This window comes from Haliaeetus leucocephalus, unplaced genomic scaffold (genome assembly GCF_000737465.1).
Source record: "Haliaeetus leucocephalus isolate CR32 unplaced genomic scaffold, Haliaeetus_leucocephalus-4.0 Scaffold164, whole genome shotgun sequence".
Lineage (NCBI taxonomy): Eukaryota > Metazoa > Chordata > Aves > Accipitriformes > Accipitridae > Haliaeetus > Haliaeetus leucocephalus.
Window position 1 is genome coordinate 1,052,481 of NW_010972600.1, and position 15,125 is coordinate 1,067,605.

Here is a 15,125-nt window from a genome sequence, read left to right on the forward strand (position 1 = left end):
AAAAAAAACTTTTTTTTGCCCCCCCCCCCCCACCCCCCTTTTTTTTTTCTCCTTTCAATGACATAAAAAGCAGAAATACACAGAGTCTTTTCAGCTAGGAGCAATGGAGATGCCTCATTTTTTGGTGTGAACTGGGCTTTAGGCAGGTGTAGAATTTTAACCTCAGTGCTAAGAATATTGCACAGGGATTTTTCAGTCCTCAGTTTGGCAGTTCACTGCTTCCAAATGTGCACTGAAAAATTAATGGAATTCTTCCACATAGATTAATGAACTCCAGATACTCCGCTCTCTTCATTGACTAATAATGCCTACTTTAAAAATGGTATCTCTTTCTTTTTGGTAATTAAAAAGGTATTGCTGAAATGAATCCATATGTTGTTGAAAGGAAAAAAAATTAAAATTGCAAGAAGGACTCTGCTTTTGTAAGCAGTAACTGAATTCCCTCAAGGCAAATGTGTTAAGACTCATTAATTTGAGTCCTTTGAAAAATTCCCTTGGTTCCTCTCTGGAAGGGCCTTCAGCTGACAGAGATTTGGTTACTGTCATGTCTAATGTCCTTGGGGCATCTGCAGTGGGGTGGGGGCGGGGGGCTTTGTCCTTGCCTTGTGCCTGTTTCCTGTTTGTTCTCTGACATGAATGGTTTTTAAGACATGGCAGGAAGAATTCTGAATACTTTATTTTCCATACTACTCAGGCCCATTGATGATTGAGATTTATTTTCTTTGTACTCTGGCACCCATTAAAATTAATCATAAAATAAAAAAGACTTTAATTCAGCATGCATGAGTGCTGAGAGTGTTTCATTAAATCAGAAACTGGATTTTTTTGAGAGGTTTATATTGAATGTGCAGCTTATTTTAAGTAGGTCAAATGCACTTATTCGATGGCTTGGAACACTAGGACATTTTATCTTTGAATAAAATAAGTTAAGCACTGTGGCTTACTAATTTTAAAAACAGGAGGGCTTTTGTCACTGACTTAACACAGTATGAAGATTTGCTTCTTATTGACTCAACTGTCCATTTTTATTACTTGCATGTTTGTTTACTTTTTTGTTAGATGTAATGTAAGATTCTCTTATCACATCCATTCCCTCTGACATTGTTTGAGTTAATTGAGATTCTTTAAGCGTTAGCCTGGGGAAGGTAAGTCTTTATCTTCCATTAGACATTTAAATAAAATCTAAGTTTAAAAACAAACAAACAAAAAAACCAAACAAACAAATGTGTGTTTCTCAGGTATGAGCAGAGCTGAAATTGTAGTTAGATGGGGTGGGTTTAAACTGTAACTTTCAAATGAACCCCAAACATGTTTGAATGGTTAAAGCATTAGTACCCTTTTTCAGAGCATACTCTTTACTCAAAGTTCTTTTTGTTTTACTGAAAATGTCATCTTTGTAATGCCTGCCTTAAATGTTAAATTAGTATATAAATAATTTAAGATTATGCTTTTTTAAGTGAAGAGCCGTTGTAAGAGGGTACTGCTGTTTTAAGATTAAAGCCAATGAATACTGTACTATGATGAAACCTCAGTGATTTGTAGGATGTGTTTTACTTGAAATACCTCAATAGTAGGACTTGTAATGTCTTACCATCATATATATTGTACCTGAGAAACATTTTAAATTACTGGCCTTAAGTTTAATAATTAAGTATTTAGACATAAGTCATAAGATGCTAAGTGTAGTCTTAAGTGTAATTAAGGGTGTGTGTGAAGGGAAGGGGGGTATATTAACCTGCACCATCTCTCCTAAATGGTGACTCTGTTTGTTTAGGTGGAGGTGAAACGCGCAGAACCTCGTGATAGCAAAAGCCAAACTCCAGGGCCACCGAGTGCCAGTCAGTGGGGAAGCAGGATCATGCCAAGTGCTGCCAATGGCTGGGCAGGTCAGCCCCCTCCGACTTGGCAACAAGGATATGGCCCTCAAGGTACTGCTTTAGTTTTCTTGGAGTCACTGTTGCAAGAGTCTTGCCTTTACAGCTTGCTGGTAATTTCGTTTTCTGCCAAATGACAGTATTCCCAGGTTTATCAATGCTATTGCTCTGCTGGATTATTGATAGCAGAACTAAAATTGCACACATCAGTCCTTCCCAAGTCTGTTGAGATTGTTCCTTCGCTTCTTTTCCCAAAAAACTTTGTTTCATAGGGTTGTGCCAAGTCTAGCGTGTGTCCAAGGCGGTGCTTCACCTGTTCTGTTTGGTTCTGCCTCTCCCCGCATAGAATCGGCACGGTTTTCAGTAATGCGGAGAAGGTGTTGAGAAAGCTCAACGGCTCAAGTTGTGTCTCCAGCTGTGGGATTGTGGCCTGCGTGAGACCCTAATGAAAAATTTTGTTGAAATACAGGTTTTCAAGGATGAGGCAGTTTCAAAGGAAGTTATAAGTAAAATTTGAAAGGGATGAGAGAAAAACAGATGGTCTTGTCTTTAGATTTTATTGCTTAATGTAGCCTGGAAAAATAACAAGCAGCTATGGGGCTAGCAGTGGTGCAGGGGAGCTCTTACTGCATATAATTTTCTTGATTCAGCTTGAACCCTTCAGGGCTGAAAGGAGAGCAGGCATGTGTTTTGGGTTTGATGGCTATAACCCCCACAAGATTTTGTAGACAGGATAAATATGCTGAGTTCATCCAAAGACAGTTTTGATAACTTATGGAGAAATATGGTGGTATAATTGAGTTGCATTTGACAGAACAGAACTTGCTTGCTCTGATATATGAGAAATTTTCACCTGGGGGGCTAAAGGGAGTGTCACTGCTTCATCTATTGCTACAATAGATGATACCTCAGTGGAGGGATTGCTTGTTTCCCCATGGTGCTTATTAACTTGAAAGCTGCAGCTGAGGCTTTGACATCCTGCACAGATGTGCTAATCTGCAACTGCGCAAATTGAGAAACTAGATTATTTTCAGTGTGGTTATTTGTAGAGAAGATGATATCTGATCCACTGGAAAGATTAATGTAAAACATAAATGCATTTATCTTTCAATCTTAATGCTGCAACGAATGCAGATGATAATGTTTTTATGGTTCAAAAACTTCAAAAATAACTAGAATAAACCTGGTAATATATTAAAAATGCTTTGGATGTGTATTCTGCTGTGATTCTCAGTGCTTTTGTTCTTTATACCAGTATAGTTTCTTGCACTTGGTATGCTTGCAGCTCTTGAACGCTCCATCTAATTTGAGTTTGGGGACTGCTCTGTTCTATGCATTATTTGCTGAATGATTCAGAGTCTTTTCAGAATTGCATATTCAGAAATAGTCCAAGACTATTTCTTGGACCATAAAAATAGATCTGTAAGGGACACTGGGAGGATACCATGTCTATTCCAGAGCCCAGAGCAAGATCAACTTTCTTTTAAATCATTCCTGTTTCATAGTATACAGCTTCAGTGCATGTATAAGTTGCTTTTTTTGTTCTGTTTTAGGGATGTGGGTGCCAGCTGGACAGGCAATTGGTAAGTATGTTATATGGGACCGATTTTAAAAGAAAAAATCCTACTGAGCGAGGGTGTAGTTTCTTTAAGAATTCACAGTGATTTGTGGATTTCTGTAGTATTTAACCTACATTTAAAAGCTTGATTGAATTTGTCCTGAAAGAACGAAGGAGAAGATAGTGTATTCTTACCAAATCAGTAATGGGAGCTGACATACATCCTGCTGTTGCCAACCACGCTAATTTGTTATCAAGGAATTACATTCTCAGCTGCAATTACTTACAGTAGGGATACTTGGAGGACAAATATTTCCCAAAGTAAGAATTCATAGAAGGCTGAGAGTGTGTCTGAAATCTATCAAACAGCTTTACCCCATCTAGAGGTTGCTGACTTAAGCAGCAGCTCTTCATTATTAAACTGCTTTAGTTTTTGGTTTCTCTTAATTTTCTAGGTGGATATGGACCACCTCCTCCAGGAAGAGGAGCTCCTCCACCACCACCACCATTTACCTCATACATAGTCTCTACACCTCCTGGAGGATTCCCACCTCCACAAGGATTTCCACAGGGCTATGGCACCCCTCCACCATTTAGTAAGTGACCTACAGGAGTTTGGATACAGTCTATCACCAAATTCAGTCTTCAGCTTTTGCTCATCTTTCTCTGGACTTGGATTTTTTTCCCCTAGGTTTCACCTAGCCTTAGATGTTTTGCCTAGATTGTATATTCTGAGCTATAATTAACTATATAAGTATTTTTGCCAGTGAGTTGGGTTACTTTTTTCTTGGGTGCAGCAATCATTTATGTTCTCTAGTTTACATCTGTGTTGCTAAATGAGTTTAGGTTTGTTGTGTACCCCTATTATGACATCTGAGAGAAAAGTTAGAGATTACTGTGTGGTGACCTGGGCTAGACACAGACTGGGATTTTTGGAGAAGCTTAAGGAATTAAGGTCGCAACTGGCATTGGAAATGTAAATAGGATTTTAGTACCTACCCCCTCAGGCCACCTTTTGAAAAGTCTAGTCACAAACCTGGTTTAAAAAAGAAGCTGGAAAATAGCACCCAGTTATCTAGAGTTGCTTGTTCTGCTATGAAGAAACCGTTTGTTTGGGATTTTTTTTCCCTTCCTAAGATGTTTAATAACATGGCTTCCTTCTCACGTCTCTCCTGTGTGCATGTGAGCACACAGAGTTTGGTCCCTGGTTCTGCTTTATCACTTTCTCTTTGCTGGTTGCTGATGTGGCTGCAGTCTTCCTTTGGGGTGAGATTTTCATGTTAGAAGGTTTGTTGTTGGGGTCTTTCAGCCGCAGTGGCTGCCAGAGTGTAGGAGTGAATTACTGTATGGCCAGCTCAAGGTAACGCTTTGGTTTCAATAGACTTCTAAGTATTTTTAAAAGAAATATATCATACTTTAAAGCCAAGCAAGAAGTCAGGGTGGTGTTTACCTGTGTCTTTTCACATGTATTGTACTTTCCTTGTGTTTCAGGTTTTGGTTATGGTGCTCCACCTCCTCCACCTGACCAGTTTGCCCCACCTGGAGTACCCCCTCCACCTGCCACTCCAGGGGCAACACCACTAGCTTTTCCACCACCACCACCACCATCTCAGGCAACTCAGGACATGAGCAAACCCCCAACTGCTCAGCCAGAATTCCCTTATAGTCAGTTTGGTAAGTAACTGCATATAAAATAAACTCAGCTTGATCTTTCTCCCCTTCCTGCTTTTCTTTTATACTTGGGTAGAAAGTCAGTGTTCAGAAACAGTTTGCTAACACTGAAGGCACTTCTCTCCCGGGCGGGAATGCCAGCCACCAGCTCTCAAGTGATCCTTAAATCATTCAGCATTCTAGCCAGAGGGTATTTTCTTAATCAAATCTAAAACATTGCTTGTATGCTGTGAAATAGTCTTCAGAGACTTGTGTACTGCTAGGATAAGTTACTGATTTGCACTCTCCCTGAATCTGTAGTTAAAACTTTTTCTCCAAGAGCTTCATGGAGCTTGTAGTCAACTTTTTTGTGTAACTGACTTTGGTCAGATTGGAGAGTAGACTTCAAGAGTAAGAATAGCATCGAGAGGCAAGCAGTACAGGGTATAAGAATCCAAGCTGTGTGCCTTTTCCTCCCTTCCCCCTATTCCTTCCCTGTCTATCTCAAGTTCTAGTTCTGTCACAAGTGTGTAAAGCTTAATTGTGCTAAATAGGTAACTGTTTCAGATAGCTGATAGAAGACATTGATATAACAAGTTTTAAGGCAGGCAGACAGTACTACAGAGAAAAAAAAAAAGCTAGACAAGTGCTTGTGCTCCTGAGTAAAATTTCTGCTCCTCCCTGTGGAAGCTGAGAGGAAGTTCTCACCTTGCTTTTCCACTCAGCCCTATTTTTGAGCAGTGTTCTCCAAAGAGCTGTTTGTGGCATACTGCTTTTTTTTGTTTTTTAAGGGATTGTAATTGGTCATTTTTTCTTTCTGAAGTGAACTTTTTGCATGCAGTAGGCCCATGGATTAAGACTGTTCCCTCCTTGAACAAGTTCTCCATGTGTGTTAGTGCCTGCCTGCTTCATTTGAAGTGCCTGCAGAAACTGTTATGAAATGAACACTTTGTAAAGTTACTTAAATAGATATTTGAAGTTCCAAAAATGTAAAATGGGCTCTGAAGGAAGATTAGCCTTTCAGATGTGTTTCTAAAGCAAGTGTATGTTCTCATGTTGATGAATTTGAAATGTTTTTCAATTTGTTTGTTATAAACACAGTTACTTTCATAGATAGCTTTGCCCTTGTGACTCAAGAGGAAGTTCTTCTTGTCTTGCCAGAACTTGTCTCTCTGCAGACTCTTTTTTACGGGGGGTGGACCCTACTAAATAAAGTATAAATCTGTGCACAGTCATTTATATTCAGTGGGCAGCCAATATTTCGGATGTGTTGGGAGTTTAGGAAGAATGTTTTCCAACATTGTGAAAAAGTGGGAAGGGGGGATTCCAGTATTTGGTGTGTATGGTACCACTTGCCTCTTGTATATTCTGGGAAGCCTCTTTGCCAGTGAAATATTTCAGGTGTTCTCAGTTAGTCTCTTCAGAGTGCTGGGTGGGCAGGGAGGAGGGAGGAAGAGGTGTGTAGTACTGCATTTTGAGGAAGAAGGCTAAGGAGTTTAGTTGTTTAAACCGCAACTGCAGTTAGTCTCTCAAATCAAGAGTGCTTTTCTAGCCTGAAAGGTGTTATGAGTACAAGTTCTAACAGGGATAGAGGTATTTAATATGCTACAGTACTGCAGAATCACCCACCTGTTCATAAAGCTATGTGTAAAATCTTTTAAACTTTTTTAAAGAGCTTCAGCACTTCATGTGATCGCAAATTAGTTAGCAGCATTGCTGTACAATAGGCAGTCTAGCTGATCTGCATGTATTTACATAAATGCGTAAAGCTTATGGGCTTTAAAGAGGCACTGAGTTATCTAATCATTGTGGCATTTTAAGATTTGTCCTAGCTTGACAGCATCTTATATGCTGCTATGTTTACAGCTAGGATGAATGTAAACACGAGTAAATTAAACACTAACACGGGTGTGTCTCCCTCACCCTGAAAAATTATCTCTGTACAGGGCTCTCTTGGGGTTCGTCACCCTGGTCTCCTCATTTCTTACTAGGGCTGGGTACCTATTCTCAAGACCCTTCAGGCTACGCGCCAATACTTTGTTTACACTCTTATGGTCAGGCTGAGCAGTGAGAAACCTAGGTAGGTGGTGCCTATTTACAACCAATGCTCTTGATATATCTGCGTTTGGGAAATTAACTTGTGTTTCTTGCAGGGTCTCTTTCAAGAGGGTGGGGGGGAGCATTGTGGCTCAAATGTTTACTTTTGTGAGTAAGGGCAATACAATTCTCTATGTTCATTAGCTGGCTGAAGTGAAAACTCATGACTGAAGTATGAATGATGATGCTGTTTGCTTCCCAAGCTGCTGCACTGGCGAGGCTTTATCCTGTGTAATCGAACTAAGCTCAGGTTCTTAAGACAGTAAAACTGTCATGGTTGGCACAGCTCCCTTAGAGAGCAGAGCCCTGTGAAACGGCAGGTGAACTGTATGTTCCACTGTGAGGTGCTGGTACAAACCGAGAGCTGCAGCAGGAATTAAGAAAGCAGGGGGAAGACAATATGTACTTAAATGTCTGGCTGTTCAGGTTTATGCTGTAGGTTTCCTTCGTGATAAACAAATTGAGAACTGTGGTTTCCACCACTTAATGCTCTTAACACTGCAGTGTACAGTGAGAATAACTTCTGATTTTATTTTTTTTTCCCCACTCTGAGCCTCACCCCTTGGCAAACAATCAAATTGTATTTTTGGTTGCCTGCTTATCTCCGTCTGAAAAAATGACTGGATTAGCATTTTTTGCTAATAGAGGCCTGTGATAGTTGTGTTTTAATGCTCATTAGTGGTAGCAAGTCCTGAGAGACAGGCAGAGCTTGAAATTGAAATACTGAAGACATGCTAAGGACTTTGTTTTGGATTAAGAGAGTTAAACCTGCTTTAAGCCTGCATAGAGAGAAGCAGAACTGCAGAAATGTACTGAGTAATTAGGATTCTTAATACCATCTTTCATAGCAGAGGCTTGCACTGATGCCACTATTATGATTAAGAGTCGTATTTAATTATGGGAACTCTTATTAAATTTCTCAGTTTCTCAGTGTTCTTAATTTGCATCTAGTTGTCTTACATGTTGGCAGCAAGAATTCCAGCAAGCCTTTCGTCTTCACCCTTTTTCCCTATCCCCAAATTCTGCTTACTCCAAACCTACTCTGAATCTGGTCTTTGGCATGGATTATGTTGCAGAGTGGTGGTCACAGTCTCACTGAGTAGGCAGAAGGACAGTGTGGCAGGAGAGGAGAAGTGTTTAGTTCCTCAGATTGAGGAAGAGCAAGATAAATGTTAACTTGCAGCATGCATTAGCGTAAAGTTCAGTTGAGACACAGTACCCATTCAGGCTTAAAACTGAACTAGGATGCAGTTGGTGGTGTAGGGGACTTGGGAGAAGGATTTTATAGTTGCTTACTGACTGCTGCTTCGCTTTAGCTAGGTTAGAAGTATTCACCACCATCTGCAGTAGCAGTAGGGTGTCAGGTTTTGAAATGGAGCTTTGTTTTTTGAACTTGCAACAAATACACTTCAGCCTGCCCATGCAGTGAGTTTTTGGGGAGGGATGTTCTTTCTAAGGGCAACTTTGGACCAAGGGTTCCATTATATAAAGTACATAATGGGTGCAGTAGTCACAACCTTCTGGATTCCGTTTTGCCAACTTTGCCCCCTCCTGTTTCAATTTACCTTTTTTTCTATTGAGTATTCCTTGAAAGAGAGGCTGATTAGTTAATTAAAATAAATATTTGGGCAGCGGCGCTCTTGTTTTTTGAAAGGGAATTTAAGATTGTCTTCTCCAGTGTGTCTTTTCCACGAAGGAATTTTTTTGACTGTCCAGGGAAGATGGTGAAGCTGACTGTATGAAGCCTGAGTTCTAATAACTGTGCGGTCAGTGTGAGGTGCTGCAGTATGATAGCTGTGAGATTTCAGGAAAAACTTCCTTGCTACATCTTCATCTCTGCTGAACCTGACAGTACTAGTTTTTAGCCAATAAAAAAAACAACCTAAAACAAAATAAAAATATTCAGGATAAGCTGACAGCAAACCTGCAAGCCACTTCAAGTTTCTGAACAGCCGTAATATGATAGTTTTAACTACCAGCCTGGGTAGGATTACCTCTAAAAGTGAAAACTACCATTTCTGCTTACCTATTCAGTTCTGCTTTTTGCCTATTTCTTCTGTATAGAAGGTAAATAATTGCAAGAACTGAAAGCAGCTGCTTATCTTAAAATGTTAGACCGAGGTGTTAGCTCCTGAGGCCGTGCATGCGGGGAGGGAGCAGCACCAGGTTTTGAATTTGCGCCTCTGTTGTGCGTGTGGATGATACTGGAAGCTAACCCGGCTGCCTTTTTCCACTTCTCCCCAGGGTATGGACAAGACTTGAGTGGTTTTGGACAAGGTTTCTCTGATCCCAGCCAGCAACCCCCTCCCTATGGAGGCCCCTCGGTGCAACCATCAAGTGGCCCACCTGCAGGAGGAAGTGGTTTTGGACGAGGACAGAACCATAACGTGCAAGGATTTCACCCCTACAGGCGCTAGCGTGGGCTGGCAATCAGGGAATTCTGTCCACACAGGGATGTCTGGTACCAGCTGAACCCAGGAATCCCAGACTTCTGAACTTGTGACAATCACATACTTGATGGAAGAAAAACCTAACAACTTTTTTTTTGGGGGGTGGGGGAAGATGGCTTCTGAAGGCAAAGCTGTGGGTGTTTGGACTGCAGTTTTTAAATATTTTCCTTTCTCTAACCCATCAGCACAAATAAAGAAAATGTCACTGGTTCAAACTACAGGGTTTTAAAAATGTCTTCAGCTTTAATTCAAAACTTCAGGTTTCTTTTTTTTGAAATTATTTTTCCTGAGCCTTTGTTTTACCGTATATTGTAAACTTTTATGTTTAAAAGAAAAAAATATATACATTTACAGATTGTGAAATTTTTAAGAGAAATTTTCTACTATGTATGCTGGCTTATTTTTTAATTTAAAACAGGGTTTCCGTTAGCACTGTTGGAAGTGAGGGTAAGCTGCAACCCCCTTACTCCTGACATTAGTGGTGGGGTGGATGGTTCAGAAACTCTGGGAGTTAAAAGAAATCTACTGAGTGTATTTTGCTTTTGTTACCTGATGGTATAGAACTGGTAACAAGGCAGGTGCAGACTTGTTGACGCACAGAGTCACTTATGAAGCGCAGTGTTAGATCTGTGCTTCAAACGCTTTCAAATCCTCTGTGGATTTCATTAGGGGTTAACGGAGGCCTTGTTAAGATGTAGATTTCCCTCAGGCAAAAGGTTTAGGTGCATTTTGCACTAACCAGTGATTACCCCTGGTTTGAATAAAGAGAAGTACATTTGGATTAGAAACACAAGCCTGTCTCCATTTTTTTTTTTTCTTTTGACAAAAAAGTTTCTTGTGAATTTGTGTTTTCATGAGAAATCAATTGGCAGCCTTGAAAATCACGTCTTAACATCAGTATACAGGCTTACGCTGTGCCTCAATGGACTGTTAAACTACTAGCAGTGGAATTCAGTCAGCACTTCTTCATGCCCACTCAACTCTTGCCCTCTTCATGAGAGAATCAGCTGTGCTGGTGCAGGGTCTGGGGTGGCACTGTCGGATTTGCTTTGTAGAGGCTGAAGAGCCGTCGCAGCTGTTGTGGGCTCTGACCTGGATTGGATTTGACGTGAAGGGCTCTTGCACGGAGTCTCCTAAACCTGCCGGTGTGCCCATCGCCAGAGCTGCAGGCGGCTCTGCACGTGTTAGGTCAGTCGCGTGTTGATGGCGGTGATGTTGAATGCTGCTCTTCATCTGACCTTGAGGCTTCAAGGCTCTGTGCAGAACGCATTCTTACGAGCTGCAAGGGGCACGTGTAGGTATCTCATGGATTTGTGCACCTCCAGGAGAGTGTCCCTTGTCTCTCTCTCTCCCTGCTTCTGAAATCCAGAGGTAATCTTGCTGGTGACGTGATCTGCTGGTGCTTATTCAGGGCTCACGTTCATCATTTCTGTCCTGATGCAGTAAGCGTGCTTCTGCTACCTCAGGTTGATGATCTGGTTACCGTGTACCTCTTTTGGGGGGAGGTTCTCTGTAACTGCTGAGAGCAGCATAAAATGGGTAAAACATGGATTTACGAGCATCTTACAAGCATCTTACTGTGTGGATTAGACCGGGGTCTTCTGGAGTACCGCTTTGGCGTTTGTCTCATTTAAATGCGGGGTTGAGTCCATGGGAAAGGAACGGTTCTAATGTGGTAAATGAGCACCGCGCACTGAAACTGGTTGTTGGCTCAGAGGCAGCAACATGCCATGTCTTGTCTGTCCTTTACACGCGAGTCTGAGGGCAAGCTGCTGTGTCAAAACCAAACCTTATCCGAGGAACCTTCTCCCAGGGCTTGCGTACTGCTGGGTGTGCGTCTATGCTTATTAGTTGTCTCCGCTCTCGTTAATCGCTATTAATAGGGCTTACCTCTTCGAGAATGGATAGCGCACTGTTGCAAGTTTAAAGGACTCTTTTTGCAGGAGCAGATGTGGTGTTGCTCAGCATGACTTCAAATTCAGGATGTGTTGGGATGTATCCGTGGTGCTGGAGGTCGCTGGGTTGCTCTTGGAAGGACTTTGATCAGTTCAGAGGGGGGGGGTTTTGTGATTTGTCTGGATTGCACCAGTTCCGCTCACTGTGAATCCTCTTGGCTCTGCTTCTCGCTCTGTTACTTCCACGAGCACAAAGCATGCGGTGCTTCCCTGCTGGAACGGGAGCCGCTCATTTTGCGTTCCGTTTGCAGAGGTGTAACTTGGTGCTCTGCCTTTGACGTGGTGCGACTGCTTTGACTTCCTCGTTGAGGTTTGGTTTGTAATTTACCACTGTGCGAAATACACCCTGGGAAATGGTATTAGTATAAAACCATGGCACTTCCAACGGCACGCAGAACGGAAGGAGGCCTGAAGTTGTTGCTGCTCTGCCGCCTTTCAAGCTCTTCTCGGATAAAAGGTTTTGGAGACGGATACCTTCTGTGCAGAACCAGCTCTTCCAGGTTAGCGCGGGACGTTGCATCTGTGTGAAATTGATCTCCGCCCAGGGACAAACCCAATCGACCTGTGCCGAGAGATGAGCTGTCTGTCCTCGCTTTCAACCCTCCTCTCGGAGTGTGAGCTGGAAAAGCTGCCCTGCTCCTGGTGGGAAGCAGGAAGGCAGTGGAAGACGAAGATCCATCGGTGAAAGATGAAGGCTGGGCGAGGGATGCGGCGGTGAGGTCCGGCGCCTGGCTGCAGCAGCAGGTAGTAGCTGTGCCACGAAGGTGACTTCAGCATCCCTTCTGCAACGTTTATCTCTCCGGTTTATCTCCTAGGGCTCTGCCTCGAGCTCCTGACCCCCCTCTCTGCCCTGCGTGTCCCCTGCCATCTGCCCTGGGGAAGGAGGAGTGGGTTTTGGGGGGAAGAGGAGGGTCTGTCCCTCAAACAGGACCCTGTCCCAAAGCAGAGTGTCCCTGCTCCGCCCTGTAGCCGTTCTCTGCGCCAGCGCCAACCCACACCCCGCCCCCGCGTTATACCCGAGCCTTCACAGTAGCGCGGGGCGCGGCCCCTTTAAGGGAAGTGAGGGCGGAAGCGCTGCTGGAGGTTGCGGGGGGCGGGGCTTCCCGCCCTTGCCGCCCCGCCTCAGCTCTCGCGAGATCCGCCGCTTCCGGCCCGAGCGCGGCCTTTTCCGAGGAGACCCGGCCAAGATGGTGGGTGCGGGCGGGGGAGCCGGCGGCTCTAATCGGGCTCCATCCTCCGCGGGGGCGGCCCGCAGGGGCCGGGGCCGCCGCTGCCGCCGAGGACGGCTTGGTCTCTTCCCTGGGGGGCAGGGGGCTGCCCTCCCCTGGGTCCTGCCGGGGCCGGAGCTGCCCCGGCCGGGTTAGGCCTCAGAGCGGCGGGAGCCCGCTTCCCCAGGGCCGGGCCCGGCGGCGGCGTTGAGGATCCCGGGGAGGGGAGGAGGGGGGGCGAGCGGCTTGGGGGCCCTGCGGAACTCGGTGCCTGCGGCCTTCCCGTGGATGTGGGGGGGTGAAGGAGGGTCTGGGCGGCCCTGACACTCCCCCCTTCCCCGGTGCTGCCGGCTGTAGGCGGAGGTGGAGCAGAAGAAGAAACGAACTTTCCGGAAATTCACCTACAGAGGGGTGGACCTGGACCAGCTCCTCGACATGTCCTAGTAAGAGTTGTCTGCGGGGCACTGCCCCCCCCCGGCCTGGGCTTGGGGGGCTGGGGACTGTTCCTGCGGGTTGGGGCAGCTGAAAAAAAATGGTGGTTTGGTTGGGTGGTTCTGTAATTTCTTGAGTGGGTAAGGTTGCCAGTGCGGGGTCCCCGGGGGAGTGGGCTCCCCTTGGGCTGCGTTCCAGGCTCGGTTTCTCCATCCCTTCCAGCGAGCAGTTGATGCAGCTGTACAGCGCCCGACAGCGCCGGCGTCTCAACCGGGGTCTGCGCCGCAAACAGCACTCCTTGCTGAAGCGCCTGCGTAAGGCCAAGAAGGAGGCACCGCCCATGGAGAAGCCAGAGGTGGTGAAGACCCACTTGCGGGACATGATCATCCTCCCCGAGATGGTGGGCAGCATGGTTGGTGTGTACAATGGCAAGACCTTCAACCAGGTGGAGATCAAGGTGAGGCATCACAGCAGCATCCCAACAGCTCAGTTCCGAGCTGAGCATCTGAATGCATCTGCGTTATGTTTTTTAATGCTTTCTGTAATCCTGCTCCTGCCCTCTGTCTGAGGGGGAGGGCGAGGCTCCTGCTTGGAGCAAAGCCAGCCCTGAGGGACACCTGAAAGCATCCGTCCTGAGGACGGGCTGCTCACAGAGGGGTCTCAAGGCTTTGGTGTGGCTTGGACGTAATGAAATAACATGGCAGTCGGGAGCACGCGTGTGCTGCTGCTTCAGGAGGGCTGGGGACGTGCAATGGCTGCGCTCAGCCCTGGCTCCCTGCCCACCAGCACCAGTTTCGGATGAAATAGATCTGTGAGGTTTCCTGGGAGTGGAATAACCTGCAGGGTGGTGTGACCTGATACCACTAGTGTGATTAAATGCCGCTTTCGGTTTGTACCTGGTGTTAGATCCAACCTGAAAGCGCACCGAAAAGCCCCCGAGGCTTGTGTCCCCCTTCTCCCGGGAGGTGCAGTGCTGGTCAGGGGCTCTGGGAGGGCAGAGGGAGCCCCTTATCCTGCTGAAGCCCTCTGGCCCCACACAAAACCAGCAGCACCCGTTGGCCACAGGCCCTGGCCACCGCAGGAGGAGCCCAGACGTGGTGACAGTGCCGTGGGCAGTGCCTGCTCCATGCATGGCGTTGTTGGAACAACCGGCTGTGCCAGGGCTTCTGCCAGCGCAGGGATGAGGGTTGTGACCGTCCCCAACCTGCCACAGGGTCAGTTTGGGGAGGGGGGTTGTGGTCTGTGCCGCTGGCCTGGGTCGCTGCCTCCAACATAGATCTCTTCTTTCCCTTTCAGCCTGAAATGATCGGTCACTACCTGGGGGAATTCTCCATCACATACAAGCCAGTGAAGCACGGCCGGCCTGGCATCGGTGCCACCCACTCTTCCAGGTTCATCCCTCTGAAGTAACGAGGCGCTGCTGGGAGCCTTTTATATGTGTAAATAAAGAGATTTCTCCCGGCTGTTTCTTTCCTGGCCTTGTGGTTCCTGGGGCTGTGGGCTCACGTTGGGGCGGGCTGCGGGCTGGGGCACAAGCGAGCAAAACTTAATCACGATTTCCTGTTTTCCTGAAGGTTTCCCTTTCTTGGTTTTTTGGCACTCCTTTTTGGTCAACACATGCAGCAAACACTTCTCTTCAAGTGGGTTTGGTGGATGAAGGAGAATTCCTTGTGCTTTGCTGGGAAGTGGCAAATGGCACTTCCATGTTATTTTATGGCACTTCCATCTATTTAATTTCATTTTGAGCGATGTTTGTGTTGCCCCAGGCAGGTGACAAAGGATGTGCTTGCCAAATTGAGAGGTGGGTGGGTTCCCAGGGCTTCAGAGCCAGCCCCGCTCCTGGGGGGGAGGCCGCCAAGGACACCGAGATCCCAAACAATTATTTTCTCATCTTAGATTTG

The 15,125-nt window shown here is 45.5% G+C and overlaps 2 protein-coding genes across 2 annotated transcripts in view; both read left to right on the plus strand.

Annotated features, from left to right (window-relative positions):
- The window catches only part of DAZAP1 (DAZ associated protein 1), a 23,874-nt gene extending 13,457 nt beyond the window's left edge, over nt 1-10,417 (plus strand). Inside the window, exons 9-13 of the mRNA XM_010563279.1 lie at nt 1,775-1,928; nt 3,428-3,457; nt 3,888-4,028; nt 4,924-5,106; nt 9,424-10,417. Coding sequence (XP_010561581.1) covers nt 1,775-1,928; nt 3,428-3,457; nt 3,888-4,028; nt 4,924-5,106; nt 9,424-9,596 — 681 coding nt within the window. The 3' untranslated portion in view covers nt 9,597-10,417. The remainder of the gene's footprint in view (nt 1-1,774; nt 1,929-3,427; nt 3,458-3,887; nt 4,029-4,923; nt 5,107-9,423) is intronic.
- A 2,307-nt stretch (nt 10,418-12,724) lies between these two features.
- RPS15 (ribosomal protein S15) lies at nt 12,725-14,687 on the plus strand. Its single transcript, XM_010563182.1, has 4 exons — nt 12,725-12,774; nt 13,150-13,235; nt 13,447-13,681; nt 14,521-14,687. Exons 1-4 carry the CDS (start codon nt 12,772-12,774, stop codon nt 14,632-14,634), a joined length of 438 nt encoding a protein of 145 aa, XP_010561484.1. The 5' UTR covers nt 12,725-12,771; the 3' UTR covers nt 14,635-14,687.
- The last annotated feature ends 438 nt before the right edge of the window (nt 14,688-15,125 follow it).

Bases quoted from the DNA above. Each gene is read 5' to 3' on its own strand.
- RPS15 (XM_010563182.1), top strand. The intron at 13,236-13,446 runs GTAAGAGTTGTC...CATCCCTTCCAG, and splicing joins CAGCTCCTCGACATGTCCTA to CGAGCAGTTGATGCAGCTGT. The intron at 13,682-14,520 runs GTGAGGCATCAC...TTTCCCTTTCAG, and splicing joins TCAACCAGGTGGAGATCAAG to CCTGAAATGATCGGTCACTA.